General features: G+C 37.5%; 2 protein-coding genes across 3 annotated transcripts in view; both read right to left on the reverse strand.

The window, feature by feature from the left end:
* The window catches only part of slc45a3 (solute carrier family 45 member 3), a 51,622-nt gene extending 50,880 nt beyond the window's left edge, over nucleotides 1-742 (reverse strand). Inside the window, exon 1 of the mRNA XM_059335073.1 lies at nucleotides 686-742. The gene's annotated coding sequence lies outside the window, so the exon portion shown is untranslated. The remainder of the gene's footprint in view (nucleotides 1-685) is intronic.
* Nucleotides 743-6,063: 5,321 nt separating this feature from the next.
* The window catches only part of c6h12orf4 (chromosome 6 C12orf4 homolog), a 37,822-nt gene continuing 23,095 nt past the window's right edge, over nucleotides 6,064-20,790 (reverse strand). For both annotated transcript variants that reach the window (XM_059335074.1, XM_059335075.1), the window contains 5 exons: nucleotides 18,521-18,589; nucleotides 18,221-18,423; nucleotides 12,290-12,347; nucleotides 11,156-11,223; nucleotides 6,064-8,680 (listed from right to left, as the gene is read on the reverse strand). In XM_059335074.1, coding sequence (XP_059191057.1) covers nucleotides 8,588-8,680; nucleotides 11,156-11,223; nucleotides 12,290-12,347; nucleotides 18,221-18,423; nucleotides 18,521-18,589 — 491 coding nt within the window. In that variant the 3' untranslated portion in view covers nucleotides 6,064-8,587. The remainder of the gene's footprint in view (nucleotides 8,681-11,155; nucleotides 11,224-12,289; nucleotides 12,348-18,220; nucleotides 18,424-18,520; nucleotides 18,590-20,790) is intronic.

The following is a 20,790-nucleotide window of genomic DNA, read 5'->3' on the forward strand; positions in this document are numbered from 1 at the left end:
ACTTGCCTAGCTTTTTTTTTAAAGTAAATGTCACTCCAATTTTTTTCCAGTGTGTAGAAACAACAAGGCTCAACGCTATCATTTAGTGCTAAGTGCCAGTTGGAAGAGTTAGGGAGCAACTTTCCAAACAGGGTGTCCTGAAACGCCTCCACCCCATAAACCCCAGATCTCCATGTGTCAAACAGCGGGCAGTAGCTAAATGTTTACAGCGATTAGACGGAATTATACCGGTCGGTGAGCCGGTGAAGTTATTGCCACCATGGCACTTGGCATCACATCGGTGCGTGCAGGGACCTGGTGGTTATAACGCCGCAGTCAACGACGCAGAGTGGAAAAACTTCCAGAAAGCACCACGCTGCTGCTGGACGCTGCTAACCAACCAACCAACCACCTTCAGCCACCAGCTCAGCCCGACACCAGCACACTGCAGCTCGGACACAATCGCCGCTTCTGTCGTCGTTTGAATCAGACACTAAACCAGAGAAACACGCCGACGTTTGGGCCGGAATTTCAACCCGTTGTCCGCTGTGTCGACGCGGTAAACCGTTGCATGCAATGTAGAAGTTTTAACCCGCACAGCGAGCGTAAGTTACAGGATTTGTGGCTAATTAATACGGCGGAATATGTGCAGTATTTGTAAAATGAATAAATTACCCCATTAAAAGATTCTTCAGTGCAACTTTACCTTAAGTTAAGTGCAGCTCCGGGAAATCCGTGCAGCAACTTGCTCGCTCCCGACGTATCGCTGTTGCCCAACTTGGAGAGAGCCAGATACCCAGCTGTGACTCCGCCGTCAAGTCAGCCGCAATTATAACGACCACTTCCGGTCCTACATTTCAAAATAAATGGATCGATAACACTTGCAACGGGCACCTTTTGCTGAATAATAATTCCATATATATTTATTTAATATGTACTAAATGAAACAAAACGGATAAATAATTTTAAGATGAATGCTGAATTAACATTTAAATGTTTTGGAATATTATTTTAAATGTGCCTTATAACGGTCACACAAGCTTTTATTTCTTTAAGCCAAAAACATAGCAAGTTCCGGTACTGTTGGTAATGACTGTTACCTGTGACGTGAAAATGAAATAAATAAATAGAATTATTGTTTTAATTTTAAAATAAAACAAGTGTTGTTATTTTAAAAAAGTGTACAATATGTTTTAACATCAGCACTGAAAAAACTTTTTGAGTTTAAATCAGTATTTCTTTCAACCTACTCAACCCAATCCTAGCCAATAACTGAAAAAAGTAATTAATAAATAAATAAATCAAGTCAATTTTTTCCAAGGTGTACAACAGACAAGGTGTCATGTAATTAGGATGCAGTTTTGGAGGCAAATTAAAGATTAATTAATTAATTAAAGAGGCAAAACCTATTATTCTAGTCTGTTAAACAGAAAGACCAGCATCCTGCTTAGGAACCCCTAAAATAACAATATGAGGAGATGAGTGGTGGATATTCTTATACCTCTTTTAGTGTTACAGAAAGGTTTACAAATGCTCATGCTTTTATAAAGTGCTTCTGATATTATTATTTATTGACTATTTAAATTATCTTCTATTAAATTGTATGGCTTTTTTCCTCATTTACTTTCATTCATCCTTCTGCTGACATTCTGACCATCAGCATGTCCAACAATGTAGCCTCCTCATACCAATGAGGCTCTTATGTGAAAGGTTGGTTATTGTTTGTGTGTAATAGCAACAATTTGTGGGCTGCCAAGTGAAATGTCAAAACCTGAACATGTGCATTAAAAACAAAAGTTGAGGATTTTCCTTTTATAGCTCAGAATTATATTCTGTTCACTAGCTGCTGCATCATATTCTGGATTCATGTTGTTTATGTCATATTAAGCATTGTAAGCACACAAGCCAAGTTAGAAAAAAACATTATAATGTCTTTTCTTTTCATTCAAACTGTCCATTATTTTTTGCTTATCACCAAATCGTTGTCCATGCATACCATTCCTCAGACATGTTATTCCCAGGGAAGTTTAATGAGGTGAGGAAATCAATTATCATTGAATAATTCTGGTCTGTCAGGGTAAAACTGGCATTGGCACAGAAAACTTTACTGCTTTCCAAGAAAGTTTACACTTACCATAGTCAGTTTTCATGTGTGAGAAAAATGAACGGTTCTCACGGAGATGTCATGAAACACTTCACATCGATAGTTGTAGTTTTTCCTCAGTTGGATAAATTAGTCTGCTAAATTTAAGCAAATGTTTGTTGCTTAGCACTGATGAATTTCCACTTTTTCCCTTCTAGACATGCTATAGGTTTAGCTACTGTCAAAACAGCTTTCAACAGGTGCTTATTTGTTTTCCACATGAATATATGCCATAGTTATAAGGCGGGACTGACCATTTTTATGTCCCACACACATTATGTTCTTATCTTACAAGCTGGTTATTAAATGTGTATGTGAGCTGTTAAAACCTAAACCAGCAGATTAAAAAAACAAAAACAAAACAAGGATATTTCTTCATGTCTATGTTTCACTAGGTTTTGCATCATATTCTGGATTCATGTTGTTTTTGTAATCTTGAGCAATTTAAGCACACCATGACTGTATCCTCCCCACAAGAAAAGACAGAAAGAGTGAGTCATATTAATCAATTAGACAAAACCAAACTAATGTTTGTAGATGAGCACTGAGGAGTTTCACATGAACTGACTTGAAACAATGTTCCCTTTAACCCTTTATCAGGCAAAGAACTATATCTGGTAACTTCAGGTAATATTTTGAGAAAAAAGTTGCAAATTTACTCGATTAAAGTGGCAAATCTAAAAGAAAAATAGTCGCAGATTTAAGAGATTTAAAGTGGCAAATCTGCGTGGAAAAAACTTTTTTCTCCCAGATTCACCACTTTAACCCTTAATAGGGCACTTATTGAAATACTTGGAAATTCCAAATTTCAACCCTAGAGAATATTGGAGGATATTACATACTGCCAGAATGTGTATGTAAAAAAAAAACCATACGAAAATAATATTTTGAGAAAAAAGTTTACCAGATTAAAGTGGCAAATGTATGAGAAAAAAATGTGCAGATTTATGAGATTTAAAGTGGTGAATCTGGGAGAAAAAAGTTGTTTTTTTCCCACTTTTTTTCTCTTAATCTTTTTCTTTTAAAATCCATGAACCCTGTACGCAACTAGTATTTAGGTATTCTTTTAGAATATACTAAAGTATTTGTCCTTCAATATTTACAAAGTAACTGTATTAACCCTTTATCAGGCAAAGAACTATATTTGGTAACTTCAGGTAATATTTCGAGAAAAAAGTAGCAAATTTACTAGAAAAAAAGTTGCAGATTTGAGAGATTTAAAGTGGCAAATCTGCGCAAAAAAAGTTGCAGATTTACGAGAAAAAAATGTGAAAAAAGCGACTTTTTTCTCCCAGATTCACCACTTTAACCCTTAATAGGACACTCATTGAAATACTTGCAAATTCCAAATTTCAAACCTAGAGAATATTGGAGGATATTACGACATCCGAAAATAATATTTTGAGAAAAAAGTTTACGAGATTAAAGTGGCAAATCTACGAGAAAAAAATGCGTAGATTTATGAGATTTAAAGTGGTGAATCTGCGAGAAAAAAGTTGCTTTTTTCCCACTTTACATCTCTTAAATCTGCAACTTTTTTCTTGTAGATTTGTCACTTTCATCTAGTAAATTTGCAACTTTTTTCTCTAAATATTACCTGGAGTTACCAAATATAGTCCTCTGCCTGATAAAGGGTTAAGGACCAAAGTGTTTATGGACTGTCACATTCTATAGATGGCTGTCACGTCATGTTTCTGTGCCTGTCAGTTCCTATACATCCCATCCAACCAGTATTTCCTGCTGGGAAGACTGACGTGCTATAGGTTATACTGTCAAAACAGCTCTCACCAGGTGCCTAATGCTATTTGTTTTCCACATCACATATATATATATATATACATCACATAGTTCTTCAAGGAAAAACTGAGCAGTATCATTCATCGATCTACCAATTAGGCTCTTGTCTTACAAGTTGGTTATTAAATGTGTAAGTAAAATCTACAATTTGCCGAGTGGGCTGTTAAACCTGTGGATTTAAAAATAAATAAATAAATAAATATCTTGATCTTGATCATTTTCACACAGCGTGACTGTATCCTCCCCACAAGCCAAGACAGAAAAAATCATCATATTAATCAATCATCCAGCCTCTCCTTTATTTCTTGTATATTATCAGGTTGCTGTCCAGCCAGTGCTGGCACGCCATACCGCAGACATATTATTCCCAGACAAGTCAGATTAAGTGAGGAAATCAATTATCACTGAATAATTCTGCTCTGTAAGGGTAAAACTGGAAGTGACACAGAAAACTTTACTGCTTCCCTAGAAAGTTTCCACTTACAACCGTTCATTAGCATATGTGAGAAAAATAACATTTTTTGTGAAGATGTCAAACACATAAAATCCAACTATACTATATATTACATTTTCCTTTATCAATCACTATGGTTTTGTAACCAAATATGCCCCTCTTAGAACCACCAATGGGCCCATATTAATCAATCAGACAAAACCAAACTAATGTTTGTAGATGAGCACTGAGGAGTTTCACATGAACTGACTTGAAACAATGTTCCCTTAACCCTTTATCAGGCAAAGAACTATATTTGGTAACTTCAGGTAATATTTCGAGAAAAAAGTTGCAAATTTACTAGATTAAAGTGGCAAATCTACAAGAAAAAAAGTCGCAGATTTAAGAGATTTAAAGTGGCAAATCTGTGCGAAAAAAGTCGCAGATTTAAGAGAACAAAGTGGGGAAAAAGCTACTTTTTTCTCCCAGATTCACCACTTTAACCCTTAATAGGACACTCATTGAAATACTTGCAAATTCTAAATTTCAACCGTAGAGAATATTGGAGGATATTACATACTGCCAGAATGTGTAAAAAAAAAACATATGGAAATAATATTTTGAGAAAAAAGTTTACGAGATTAAAGTGACAAATCTACGAGAAAAAATGTGCAGATTTAAGAGATTTAAAGTAGTGAATCTGGGAGAAAAAAGTAGCTTTTTCCCACTTTTTTCTTGTAAATCTGCGACTTTTTTCACGCAGATTTGCCACTTTAAATCTCTTAAATCTGCGACTTTTTTCTTGTAGATTTGCCACTTTAATCTAGTAAATTTGCACCTTTTTTCTCTAAATATTACCTGAAGTTACCAAATACAGTTCTTTGCCTGATAAAGGGTTAAGGACCAAAGTGTTTATGGACTGTCACATTCTATAGATGGCTGTCACGTCATGTTTCTGTGCCTGTCAGTTCCTATACATCCCATCCAACCAGTACTTCCTGCCGGTTTGACTGATGTCCTATAATCTTCTCTACTGTCAGCTTTTAACAGGTGTCTTGGCTGGTAGAACATCTGTAAGAATGAATTTTCTGTATCCAGTTTATTGATATTTTTTTTAGTCCTGTATAGAGAATAGAGAGAGGAGGGCGAGGAGGACTGGCGTGCTGAATCGGCACCCTGCTCTCTCTTCCCAAGGAAACCCAACACTGCAGGCCACTGAGACCAATCCCAAGAATGCCAAACACTCAGCAATACATATTCTTACCATTTTGTGGGTTCTCAGCGTGGCAGTGTGATATAAACAGTTGCAGGTTTCAACATGAAGCTATTAAACCTCAGAACCCTCTCGGGGCTGCTGGTCTTTGTGTTTATTGTGAAAGAAGAGAAGGCAACTTGCTTCGATTACAACACCCTCAACTCTTTTCATCTTCTAATGCAACCGCTGAACGGGGCTGTGGCAAATATTCTGACGAGCTGAATTGATTTGAGTCCGTCTGAAATGGCTTATAGGCCACCATTAGATGTAGAAGGAATGTAATTCCAATGAATGACATGGATTATTAACTTCAGAGAGATTATGTGCCTGTGGATAACCCATCAACACTAAATAAACCACAAGTATCACTGTAGCAGAGAGGGAAAAATGTAAATCAGCCAAAATGGGAAAGTCTGTCATGAGCTTACGGTGGCTCCATGAAGAATTTACATCAAATGAGTATGGTGTTTTTATTGAAACATAAAAATGTAAACTTATACAGTAAACACACATCTGATTAGGTTCAAGTGTTCAACACATTTGACAAACATTTACCACTGAAGATACATGACCTTTTATAGCAGGCCCTTCTTGCTCATGATGAATGTGGACCAACATTTCTTGAGATGAATTTTAATGCTGTTTAACTTTATCTCTCAGTGTGTAGTCACCCTTTTCACATCTTTGTCTTTAGGAACAGTGCCATCTGCTGTCACAGAAGTAGAGGGGAGGGACCACACACACACACACACACACACACACACACACACAGTGATCATCACTCCAACTCACTGCAATGCAGCAGAAAGACACCTGTGCATTGATCATCCCAGCAGCAAAGATTTGTCTTTAGGACAAGAGGAGCCAAGTTCATGTCACTTCTCTCTGGACAAATCAGCCCTCAAATATGAAGCCAATCACCCAGCGGTTCAGACTGCTAAACCTCATATAATGGCTGAACTGTGTGATGATACATGAGGGCTAATTTGTGAACATTCAACAGATGAAATGTGAGCTCACACTGTCCATCAAAACAAAAAAAGTTCATTTAAAGTGGAGATCCGACATTTTTTCTTTCATAACCAACACAGTGTTAGAAAACACATAAAAGTCACATTTAACATGGTTTCTAATACAGTTAGGTCACACCTGTCCAGGTGCCAGTGCCTGTTTCATCCAGATTCATCACTTTGGTAAACAATTGTTTATTACATCTACTTGATTTTTGCCGTACCAGAAAGTTTAAACAACTCCACCAACATCCTCCAGTAAGCTATAGCTCCAATGTACGGAAAGTTACAGATTTGAACTTTAAACAAAAACTGCAATACTTACAGCACTTGCGGCTGATGTCATGATGTCATAAAACTCTGTCACCATGACCACACCCCGGAGGCTTGAAATGATAATTGCAGCAGCTGCTTTGGTGAGCCACTGAATGCAGTGAGAAGTATTTACAGCACAGTTTAGTCGTTTTGAAAAATGCAAAAATAAAAAAGGCTAATTGCATACACATGTCTCTTTTCATTAAAATCCTTTTTGCACCTCTACTGTAAGTGCTTAAATGCCAACATATTATTTTTGACCCCATTCCCAATGAATGCGGCTTATGTGCTACTTCATCAAATGTCCACTCTAAAAGGGACAGGGGTCGTATGGGTGTCGTCAGTGAATTCTCTACAGTAAATGGCGGCCATTGTGCCCCAAAATAAAAAAATATTATCAGTTTAAGTGTACACTATATTAAGATTATAAAGATTTCTCTTGTCTTCAGGCAGCCCTGTTTAAGTAAATGAGGGGGGAACTGAAGTTGGTCTCTAAAGCCACCAGACTTCATTCACAAAAACAGTATTTTTATCTTGAGGAAGCGGCGTTACTGCCCTTCGGCTGCCTTGGTCAGTTAGTTTGCCTTTGTTTCACTATGACTTTGTTGTTTTTAAGGGTTCAGCAAAGTCATACAATACCACAAACAGACTAACCAACTGAAGCAGAGGACGACCAGCAACTCCTTTGTTCTGCAAGTTAAAATTATTGTTTTTGTCTTATTGTTTTTGTTATAGGAGTCTGGTGGCTTTGGAGAGCATAGCTAACGACTTCAGTTGCCACCAAATAAACTTCAACAGGGCTGTCTGACGGCCAGTTAAAGTAGTAAACATATTCTATATATAGCCTACGCTTAAACTGATTGAGGTTATTTTCAGGTGGCTAAAACACATTTTGCTGTGCTAGATAACACACAGTATATGGTTAAATAGCTCATCTACCCCACTTCAAAGAAAATATGAACAATCCCTTTAATCTACACTGCAAAAAGGCCAACTTGTATTTTTTGGCCTAAAACAGTGATTTAAGTTGGTAAAACTTGGAAATATAAATTATTGACATTTAGGGCAATAATGTTAGTTAGCACAACAAAGGAAGCCAGTTGTCTGCTCAAAAACAAGTTGGTGAGTTGTTGTTACTTATATCTTTAAGTTGGGGTTCACAACAAGGTACAATAGTTCTGCTAACTCTTATTTCTTTGTTGTGAAATGCGGGAAAGCGGTGAAATTCTGTCATTAGCGAAAGCTAGCGGCTAACTGATGCTATCGGTTAACTGATGCTAGCGGCTAACTGATGCCAGCGGCTAACTGATGCTAGCGGCGCTGCTTGTTACAGCTACAAGAGTAGCCATTAGCGTATCAATGCTAGCTCTAAATTGTGGTCGCAACATTAGCTGACATTTCATAGCAGCGTTACAATCGTGCCAATTCAGCACATTGCAGAAGTTAGCAGAAGTAAGGATTAAAAGTTATTACAATGTAAAATTATAAGTTCGTACAACTTACAGTTGAGTTGACAAAAATCTGAATTCAGAGTTGAGCAAACTCAAAAACAAAACTTTGTTTTCAACATACAACTTGTCTGTGGGATAGTGAATATAAATGAGTCTTTGTTACTCAGAATGCCTTTAAGATACAATGAGGTGCACCTCTGTCCATCAGTGCTTTGAGGTGAGAGTTAGGGTGGAGGAGACACGGAAGATCTGAGGCAGCATGTTGCTTAACTGGTAGAACATCTCCTCTGAGATACTCTGTCAATAGAAGAGAGAGAGAGACACACACACACACACACACAGATCAGGATTAGCAATGTGGAAAAAACACCCCTTGTACCCATTTTTAGCCCACACTGTGTGACAATAGAAGGGAATCATTATTTTTTTAAACCCAGCTGAAATTGTGCCCATGACAACAAAAATACATCTGGCCTGTTTGTGTAAAGCAGGGGTGGGCAATTGATTTTCCCAAGGGGCCACATGACCAATACCACAAAGGTTGCAGGGGCTGGAACAAAACTCGGAACTAAATTCTGCTCAATATTAATGTAATCGCTTTATAAAATATAGTAAATTATCTGGTTTTGGGCTGCTACTGATAGGAACACATGTTATGATAAGACTGTTAATGTGGAGTAAATCAAGTATAGCAGTTAAAAGTAGTAAATACTCCAATCACTATATCACTATTCCATTTATTTTAAACACAACTGTAAATGACCTTTAGCAAGGTTCATATTTATGTTTTTGTATTATATAGCTTGTTTTTTATGCGTGTACATTTTCAAGGTGTTTTACAATGTTGTGATGCTTTTATTTTGAAAAGGTGCCGTCCAGTGTAAAACGGGTGCTTTAATTTTGAAAGCTAGTGACAGGAAATACCCGGTAGAACGGTTAAATGAAAAAACGAACGGTAAATAATAACGAGTGCGTTGTAATTCATATAAAGTTGATATAAAGTATCTAAAAGGCTTCTATAGTGGCTGTGAGGACACAAGGTTTGTTAAAGTTTATTTTATTCTGTCATATATATTAGTGGCTATATTTGTTGACTTAACTATAGTAAAAGTGCTTGTTAGCTCTAGTGCTAATGCTAATGTTTGCTATTTTTTTTTTTTCAAAATAAAAGCACTGCAGTTTTATTGATTTCTAATTTCTGGGTAACCTCACGCGGGCCGGACCAGGACAGCCAACGGGCCGGATGTGGCCCGCGGGCCGCCCATTGCCCAGCTCTGGTGTAAAGTGTTAACAGCGTCTGTGTGACCTTCAGTTCAACATCACAGAAGCGTTTTATCCTGAGGGAACAGTAGTCAAGATGCTGAGATGATGAGAGCTCCAGCAGCTGGGACTTTAACAGCAGGAACATGCCGTGTCACTCTAAGCATCGCCACCCGTCAGATAAGAATGTTAAGCATTAATTTTTAAGCATTCACGCATCATTCATCCACACACAAACACTGAGTGTATATTTAGCCACCGCTTCTCTTTGAGGCATAGAAAACAATGTTGTTTCAGAGGTGCTATTTTGAATGGTGTCTGAGCATGTAGCTGACAGGAAGCTGATACAGTTGGACTCCTTTGATGCTGCTGGTTTTATCATCTTAACCTGTCAACATGAGATTGCGCTATAAGCTCTGCTGCCTGCCTGACAAACCACAAAAGCTATAGGTATACAACATGCAGCTAGGCCTAAAATAAAAAAAACAGTAATGCTTCATCCAGCACTGAAGTCACAACTACTTGAAGACATGATGGAATATTGCTTCAAAGCTAAACCTGGCTGTTTTTCCTCTCTTACTTTTACATAAGGTTGGATCTGGATATCCAAATAAATTGAAGATTAAACCTCAGTGCAGAAAAGCCACACATTAATCCCATTGCTTACCACACAATTATAGGGATGAGTCTTTGAGCTTTCCTTTATCACAGCAGTGTAAACACCGGTCAAGAGAAGCTAAAGCTCCATAATCTGTGATTTATGGCATGCTTTTCAAACAGTCTCTCTTCTCTGCCTGCATTCAAAGCCATGTACAGCAAGGCCAGGTGTCCCTTTTGTGATGTTGTGTACATGTGAGGCTTTAAGTATACATCTCTGTTGAATTAACAGAGATTTGCTGCAAAGCAATTACTCAAAGGATGACTGTGTGCTGCCGAAGCTAAAAGTTGTGAAACCAAATACACTACTGGTCAAAAGTTTTAGAACACACCAACTTTTCCAGAATTTAATTGAAAATGATGCAGTTTAATGTCTCAGTGTACTCTGAAATTAATGCACATTTGCAACATTTAAAATTCTTCATTGAGCATGATAGTGTTTTGAAAGTAAAAAAAAAAGATTCAAAATCACATTTTATGTTGGACAAAGGACTAAAAAAAGACACAAAATGACAAAAAAAAGACACAAAATGACAAAAAAAGACACAAAATGACTTACAAAGACATGAAAAGAATTCAAAAATGGACAAAATAGCCCAAGACTCCATAGAGTTAAGTTGTTAACCCATTTCTTGTTCCCTGAAAAAGGCCTACTTGTATAATTCTGAAATGTACATTATTTTTCAGTTTTGGTTAAGCTTACCTTTTTTTATTTACCTCTGGCAGTTCACCACTTACCTTTGTACCCTTTCAAGCTGTTCATTTGACTTGAACTGCTTGAATTTCAATAAAAAACTGGAAAAATTGGTGTGTTCTAAAACTTTTGACCGGTAGTGTACATTCTGCTACTCTCACCTTTGGCACTAGGAACTGAACTGTGCGTGATATTCCTCCATCCCATGAGGCCATTTCCATCATGAAGCCTGCAAATAAAACAGATTGAAAGTATTTTACATTTAACAATAACTCTTTTATGTTGGGCGTATCCTAGGGCTATACCCAATAGTTGGAAGATTCAGAGCATATATATATATATATATACACACTGTACAAGAGCTTATTTCTTGCACATCTATTTATTCTGTTCCAACTCTGTATTTTCTGCACGGTTGCAGATAAAGATTAAGCTACACTCTTATTATTATTGGTATTATACCATTTGTAGAATTAGATTCCAGCAGTGGCTGCATTGGATTGTTTCCGAATTGTTTGATCCAAACGTTTCCAATAACTCCAGAAGGTTCAGATCAAAAGGTAAAAAAGGATAGATTTCATTTCCAAAACTCATAACTTTCTATACAACCAAATATTCTGCTTCCATCCATATTTGTTGGCATTTAAGCTTTCAATTTTTACTGCAGTACAGAAACTGTTTTATTAACAGGGTGGTTTACCACACCCACAAATTACATTTATAGGACCAAATGATATATTAAGTCAATTTGATATAAAATGTCAAACTCATTTAATTAGATAAATGACTTAATTCAATTTGAGGATTTGTTCGAGGAAAATTCCTCTGACCAATAAATCAATCTGGCTCTAATTAGAAGGTTCATTTGAAAGCCTCAATAGAAGCTTAAAATGTACAAAAAGAAAGACATACACTATGCACAATGTACAATACACTGTCAGTGGACACAATGGGAAGTGTACCTCATCAAAAAAAGGATTTCAGGACAGAAAATAACTCTATAATTCCCTTTGAGGGAATGAAAACAAAACAATTTGTAGACTTAGGCTTGAAGGATCTGCTATCAAATGCTGCCTCTCATCACAAAGCATGTTTAAATTTGAATAATCGTCCATGAAAATATAAAGAATATACCGATACACACAGCAGAATGTGGGCAGTAAAAGGTGCAATGTTACTAGGTGTTTTAACAGTTATTAATAATAAGTTATTGGGTGTCGGGGTTGCTTAAAAACAGCTCAAAAAACAATTACTCAAATAATTCATTAAATAATAATTTCAGACTTTCATCTTACCTTTGACACATTTGAACACGAGCTCGGCTCTCTTGAGACACCACGGTATGGTCATCTCCTGCAGAGAGGTGAAGAGAAATGAGAATAAAAATAGTGTTAATTTTTTCTTTTTTAAAAGGCAGCGCAAAGTGTGCTGTGGTGTTGCTATGACTCATATTAACAGTTAAAATTGTGATACATTACAAACCCACCTAGTCTGAGTCTTACACAGGTATGCAAATTAGACACTGCATATATTACATATTAACTAGGTCAAACACAAAGTCTCCTGTCAGGTGTCTGCACACAAAATGTTTCAAGTGCAGGCACTTCTCATCTTCCTTTAGTTTGGAGTGTTTGTTTCCAGCACACTGTGACCTCAGCAGCACACACACACACACACACACACACACACACAACACACACACACACACTGCAAAAAAAGAAAAGTTGGGTGAACTCAAAATTTCAAGGCAACAAACCTGATAAAATTTTAAGTTGGACAATTAAACTAAATATTTTAAGTTTTGTTTTTGAGGTTTGCTCAACTCTGAATTCAGATTTTTTAACTTATAATTTTACATTGTAATAACTTTTAATCCTTACTTCTGCTAACTTCTGCAATGTGCTGAATTGGCACGATTGTAACGCCTCTATGAAATGTCAGCTAATGTTGCAACCACAATTTTGAGTTAGCATTGATACGCTAATGGCTACTCTTGTAGCTGTAACAAGCAGCGCCGCTAGCATCAGTTAGCCACTAGCATCAGTTAGCCGCTAGCATCAGTTAGCCGCTAGCTTCAGTTAGCTGCTAGCATCAGTTAGCCGCTATAATCAATTAGCCGCTAGCTTCAGTTAGCCGCTAGCATCAGTTAGCCGCTAGCTTCAGTTACCAGCTAGCATCAGTTAGCCGCTAGCTTCAGTTAGCCGCTAGCATCAGTTAGCCGCTAGCATCAGTTAGCCGCTAGCTTTCGCTAATGACCGAATTTCACCGCTTTCCCGCATTTCACAACAAAGAAATAAGAGTTATCAGAACTATTGTCCCTTGTTGTGAACCCCAACTTAAAGATATAAGTAACAACAACTCACCAACTTGTTTTTGAGCAGACAACTGGCTTCCTTTGTTGTGCTAACTTACATTATTGCCCTAAATGTCAATAATTTATATTTCCAAGTTTTACCAACTTAAATCACTGTTTTAGGCAAAAAAATACAAGTTGGCTTTTTTTGCAGTGCACACACACACACACACACAGAAATGTGCTGTACGCATTCCAAGTCAACAAACTGGATATATGAACTGGAGGCAGAGGTGTCATCTAGACTTGTTTGGACCAGTGTCAACTGCAGCCTTGAGTAATGGCTCTTTGATGCATAAACAACAGGATAGTACACTTAAGAAATGCTCATATTGACTGAGGCTGCTTTCATTGCTGAGCTGGCTGCTGCTGCTCTCAGTAGTAGTAACAGGGACAATTGTTTTTTGTAGTAAGTTTTAATATGCAAATGAAGAATTACTTTATTAAATATGTGCTAGCTGGCATACATTTGTAGAAAAGAAATCTGAACATTAAATAGATAGATAGATAGATAGATAGATAGATAGATAGATAGATAGATAGATAGATAGATAGATAGATAGATAGATAGATAGATAGATAGATAGATAGATAGATAGATAGATAGATAGATAGATAGATAGATAGATAGATAGATAGATAGATTGATTGATTAGGTAAGGCCTTATTTAATGTAATGTAATGTAATGTTACTTAATGTAACAGTTATGTTAAAAAGCCAGGTTGAAATTTGTTGTTTTGTTGATATATTGGAGTCAAAGGTTTTTTACAAAGGGGAGTTAGGACATCTCTTTTTATCACTTTATAAAACAAAAAATACTGTCAAGAGTAATTTAAAAACAATTTTCAACCTATTTCAAGGACTAAACTGTTATATATATAAATCAGGCTATGAATGTCATATGAACAAATTAATTTGTACATGTGTAATTATTTATATACAGTCCATGGTAAAAACCTTAAGAATAAAGATGGGAGTGAAACTGGGAAGTTTGGTATATGTAAGTGGCATGCTATTGATTTGGAGATTTTGTTTTTCATTTTGAGAAAACGGCCTTTAAAGATATGTTTTGTAAGATTCCATACATTTACCAAAACACTACAGGTGAATGGTGTAGGAAGAATTAACTAATAGATATCACCATGGAACTTTCCCAGTTGATCACTTACAATAAACAATAGTTTTTTTTCATTACAAAATTTCTGAAATATTGTTTAAATGTGCACGAGAAATTATCTGGAGCTACCTTTAGTTGAATTTAGGAAAATCTACAGATGCAAATAGATGTTTTTGCCTCGAGTGTCTAGCCTCAGAGCAGCAATTAATTCAAGGAGAGGCTTTTTTGTGTAATGTGATTGTGTTACTGTCACTGTCTGGAAACTGTCACTGTAAACTGGTTGACTGAGTTTAATATTCTCTCTGCCAACTTTTAAACATACATTTATAGTGTTATTAAGCCTTCCTCTGTGCTCATTTTCCCTCAAAGTCTTAAATGCTCAAGGGAAAGAAAGAAAAACATCTAAAAATAAGAATAAGAGGCACAACCCTGTTGTATTATGATTGCTGTCTGCAGTTCATCTAGACAAACTTTGGCAGTTGTTTTAAATGCCAAAACACAAGAATAGGCTTGTACAAACAGGCAAACATCTAAACTAAATGGCAAAGAGAACTGAAAGGAAGATGACAGATGGAAGTTTTTGATGTGGAACCAGAAGCTATAAATTAAAGTTCCTCGGGTTCACAAGGCTTCAAGAGTTAGAAGTCTTTGGTTATGTAAACAAAGGCTCTTGATTAGACACGAGAAGAAAGATTGCACTGGGCATGTTGTGGCATGAGTTCACTTCAGACACAGCCTTGATGAGAATTGACTTTCTATCTTATGGGATTCTCAGTTTATCATGATTTGATTTCTATTCAGTTGAAGAACTAAGAAGGAACTGCTGTTCAGGTTAAAAAAAACATCCCAATTCCATTAATTTCCAGATATAAAAGAAAAATCCACCTCATTGTGATGTGATATTTGCTTAAAATCTACTTGATTTGGTTTTAGTTCATCAGTTTCTGAAACTTTCTCTGTTCCTCTCCCCTACTGAGAGTACAGAGTGCTGCTGTTCATACACTCTGAGGCACCGTGTAAACACAAGAGTTCATGACTCTCTACTTTGCCCTCCTGGTTTTAAACCTGGGAAATGTTAAGTTGTAGGCTGAATTCCCCGCCAGCGACAGACGAGCCAGACCACAGCTGAGGACGCACTGCATAAACAAGCAGAGGCAGAATGAAAGCGGAGTTTACTGGGACTATGCCATCAGTTAGGGTCATGGAAACTTGTGAGGCCAGCAGGTTTTCTTCACCTTCCACCACAAACAAAAACTACGTACTACACTACTCAGGGTTTATACAGCAGCACAAGACCAAAGCACATAGAAGATTCTGCTAATAGGGTGAATGATGAAGGTTCAAGAGCTGAATCTACCCTTCTAGTGTCATTGAGCATTACCTTTAGCTATCTACATCAACCATTTATCCATTACCTTTAACTATTTCACCCATTTATCCATTACCTTTAACTATTTCACCCATTTATCCATTACCTTTAACTATTTTAACCATATATCCATTACCTTTTACTATTCTAACCATTTATCCATTACCTTTAAATAACCATTTAACCACTTTGTATCCATTACTATTTAGCTAACCATTTAGCTATTTATCAATGACTTTAAACTATTTCAGCCATTTGTCCATTACCTTTACTTAACTATATCAACCATTTATCCATTACTTTTAACTATTTCAACCATTTATCCATTAACTTTATTTAACTGCTTCACCCAATTATCCATTACCTCCAACTAACTATTCCAACCATTTATCCATTACCTTTAACTATTTCAACCATTTATCCATTACCTTTAACTATTTCAACCATTTATCCATTACCTTTAACTATTCCAACCATTTATCCATTACCTTTAACTATTCCAACCATTTATCCATTACCTTTAACTATTTCAACCATTTATCCATTATCTTTAACTATTCCAACCATTTATCCATTACCTTTAACTATTTCAATCATTTATCCATTACCTTCAACTATTTCAAACATCATCAATTACCATTAGTTGTCATGCACAGTTGGCTGAATATTCATTCATTCATTATCCTTGACCGATTATCCACACTCGGGGCTGGAGCCGACCCGATCGACATATCGCCACAAAATGATCAAAAAAGACACAAAATGACCAGAAAAGACACAAAATCGCCAAAAAAGACACAAAATGACAAAAAAAAAGACACAAATTCACCAAAGAAAGACACAAAATGACCAAAAAAGAAACAAAATTACTATAAAAAAATACACAAAATGACCAAAAAAGACACAAAATGACCATAAAAAGACACAAAATGACAAAAAAAAAAACCACACAGAATGACAAAAAAAAGACATGAAATGACCAAAAAGACTAAAATACATGAACACTTTAACACAGTGGAGACAGAGCTGACTTCCAAAATGATTTGGCGACCCCCAGAAATCATCTCGCGACCCCAATTGGGGTCCCGACCCCAAGGTTGAGAATACCTGCACAAAGTAACTTGGATACCCCAAATTTCAGTATTTTTCAGTAGTAGTCATAACCAAGTTCACAGGATCAACAGATATGGAGGTATTTGGCAGTAATTGTTACACGTTCCTAATCTTTTCCTGTCAAGTGTTTGGTGGCCAAACAACTGCACTGTCCAACTCAAACATGTTCCTGTATATTCTCTTTGGCTCCCTTTTGAGAAGTCTGATTAACATTCTACACTGTTTTTGAAGCTTTACACAATTGCCTTGTTAAGGGAGAAGGGAAAACATGAAATTGGTCCCTTGATGTTTGTTGGTCCTACAAACGTGTTTGAACAAACACAGGGGTAAGAGGATAACAGCCTTTCTGATATGGATTTAATTATTCCCTTGAGGCATCAAATTATTACATTATTATAAACATTATGAAGTGTGCAGCTGTGTGTGGGGGCTGATAGAGAAAGAGTATAGCCTGGCTAACACCAGACTAATCACAAATGAGATTAGTTCATTTCTCCGTAGAGGAGGTGTGGTTTATGATCCTCCGGAGCCGTTTATTGGGTGCTTAGAATGTCTATCAAAGCGTCTGTAGGTAGCTCTTAGCCAATCAGATCAGTTATACCAGATGACGTATGCAGAGCGACAGAAATTGATGCTTACGTCTATGGTTTACATAGCCAGACTAGCCCATCTCTACTTTGAGGCGTAAACGCTCAATTCTGCTTCTGCAACGTTTTTCTGCAGCATGTTCACATTCAGCCTCACACATCCACTGATTTTATGGGCAATAAACAAGCTGCTGCGGGTCTCTGGGGCTCCGCTGTCCCCCGGCTCGTAGCCAGATCACTGGCATTACGGTAGCAGGGCTAGTAGCAGGGCTAGGAGCGGGGCTAGTAGCGGGGCTAGCAGCGGGGCTAATAGCGGCGCTAGTATCTGGGCTAGTAGCGGGGCTAGTAGCAGGGCTAGTATCGGGGCTAGTAGTGGCGCTAGTATCGGGGCTAGTAGCGGGGCTAGTAGCGGCGCTAGTTGGTAGATTAGTAGATTAGACTTTTCCAAAATCCTGTCGGAAGCAAGGCTAAAACATCCCCTTTTCGTGGTGAAACAGGAGTCTGCTGCAGCCATGTTGGATCCGTAAGAAAACTACAAAACTACAAGCTTCCGTCTGCCGAGTGGTACGCGTCATCGTCTTGCCGAAATGAAATTCAAGTGCGCAAGGCAGTCTGGGTATACCCAGGCTAGAAAGAGTACATATTACAACATCATCCATCCATGCATACATACAAGCTTCTCTTACCTCTGACATGTCGTGCACCAGCAGCAGCGGCACGGTGACGGTGGTGACATCATGCGTGCAGCAGACCTTCAGGATGTTTCTCAGACCCATGATGGCAGGATCCCGGGCCGTGATGTTCCCTGAACGCACGTTGTCGTCCACACACAGGTGGAAGACAACATGGACCTCGGACAAGTTTGAGTGCCGCGAGATGTAGAACTCACCTGGAGGGAGACGCAGCAGGTAGAGGGTGGGATGTTAAGAGAACGGGAGGCAGAACGAGTGAGAAATCAGTGTACATGACATAGAGATATTAATTACCTGGTAAGATGTTAGATGGATTTCTTTCAACATTTTTGCTTTTATCGTCACCTCCATTCCTTGGAATCTCTAGCAGGATATACAGACCATAAAAAGATTGATCAAAGTACTTCATTTGGAAACTTACGGGCAATGGCATCACATAGAAACATGTTTTATATACAGCTCTACTCCACCAACCACTATGCTGTATTAAGGACCTGGACACAGTTTCCCATCAATGCCACAGCAGTTATGTGAAGTGTCTTCTACTTCCTGACTGTTTAATCCCCCTCTCATACTGCTGGCATGTCCCTGACATTCTCCAACTCTGTGAAATGTTCTGCTGTGTAACTGCTGTACACTGTTATACTCCCATTCACTTCCATTCACTCTTCTGAAGACAGCTCAAATTTGACTCTCATAGAAGACACTCTTTCTTGTCATATTACACTTCAAACCAGGTCAATTAGAGATTAATTTCAACTTCAGAATATTCTGTATGTTTAGAAGGAAATTAGGCAAAACAGCATAATAAACAACACTTAAGATGTGACATAGTGGTGGGAATCTGTGGGCACCCCACAATTTGATATTAAGCATTTCGGTTACGCTTTATAATAAGGTCCTTAATAACCATTAATTAACAAGTAATAAGGCATTGTTCTCGCTTTAGATCCGGTAGTTGCAAAAAGCATAGTTAACTTATAATAGATGAGCAATAAAGTATATTTTAATATCAATAAGCAAACAAAATAAGATTAATAAAGGCATGGCAAAGACATAATGGGTGGGTCATGGGTGTTTGTAATGCCATTATTAACACTTATATAAGCTTATAAACACACAATAATGTTAATAAGTGTTGGGATTCTACCACAGGTGAAATTTGGGTTCATTTGTGGACTTTAACATTTGTGGACTAAATGAGACATTTTCCTGAGCCCACTCACAAAATGGTGAGTCACCTCCATTTTGTCTGATCTCAAGAACTTCAGTTCCCAGAATGCACTGCATTTATGACACCTTCCAGGTGTCATGTCATTGGTCAAGGCACCTTTGACCCCACAGGAGGTCCACTGGCCTGCTATAAAGCAGACAGCTCTCTCTGTCCCGCTCTCTCTCCAGCTGCTCTCTCTCCACCGTTCCTGCTTGGAAGGATCTCCAGGAGGGGATCCAGAGGCCTGGATCCACCAGCCCCCCTCCTCCCTCACTCCCTGCTGAGATCCTCTGCAGCTGAGGTGAGGCTCCAACAACCAGAATCTCCTTGTCCACAAGGATCCTGAACAACTGCAACTCTGACCTTCTCTGCACACCAAAGTTGCATTTAATGAACACAAAGTTCATTGCATCTGTCAGAGAAAGCTCTAATTCAACAAAAAGGACAACCAACAACCAGCAACTTAATTTGCAAGACGGCAAATTCTTCTTCTTCTTCCACTCTTCTGCTGAAAAGGCCTTTCCCCCCTTTTTCACCGGACTCGTGAGTAATGTAACTAGGCTTAGATAAGAAATCAGCAAGGACTTTAGCAACTAGGATTTGACCTGTGATTAATGATTTGTTTTATATGTGTGTTTTAAGTATATTTATGTGACATTCGTGTTACGATCAAAGTTGTATGTTAATCTTGCTTTATACAGACAGTCAGTCTTACTGCAACTAACTATACTAACCTTTGACCTGCTCACACACTGATTAAATTAACTGGAGCTGAACACAGCTCATTGTCTGAGGAGTGGTAAACCCCCTCACACACACACACACACACACACACACACACACACACACGTTTCCTTCTCTTTTGTAATGTATTCTCTATTTTATAGATGTGTGCTTTTATTTGCTTTACTTGTTTAGAATAAATACCTTTTGATTACGAATGCTGTCTATTTAATGTTGTATATTATGAACGATATGCTGACCTCTGCTGTGTCAAGAATTCACTATTCCTTCAACCACTATTAAATATTAATATGGTAATTTGATTATAATTATATTCATAATTAATAATCAGTGTTCCAAATTGATAATTTAATAACTTTATGAGACCGATTTAGGTGAATTGGCTATATTTTCTCTGTTTACAGAGTGGTGCCCCATTTTACGAGCTGACTTAGAGTAAATCAAGTCATATCATTTCTTATAATTAATAATTGTTTATGATAATTATTAATAATTCTTATAGCCATCCAACCATACTTTTGAACCGTGAGATCCACACAAGTGTTGCTCAGGTTCATTCTGCATATTTGGTATCCTTATGAAAGGGATAGCATTTATGATAACGCCC

Source organism: Centropristis striata, chromosome 6, assembly GCF_030273125.1.
Source record: "Centropristis striata isolate RG_2023a ecotype Rhode Island chromosome 6, C.striata_1.0, whole genome shotgun sequence".
Taxonomy (NCBI): Eukaryota; Metazoa; Chordata; class Actinopteri; order Perciformes; family Serranidae; genus Centropristis; species Centropristis striata.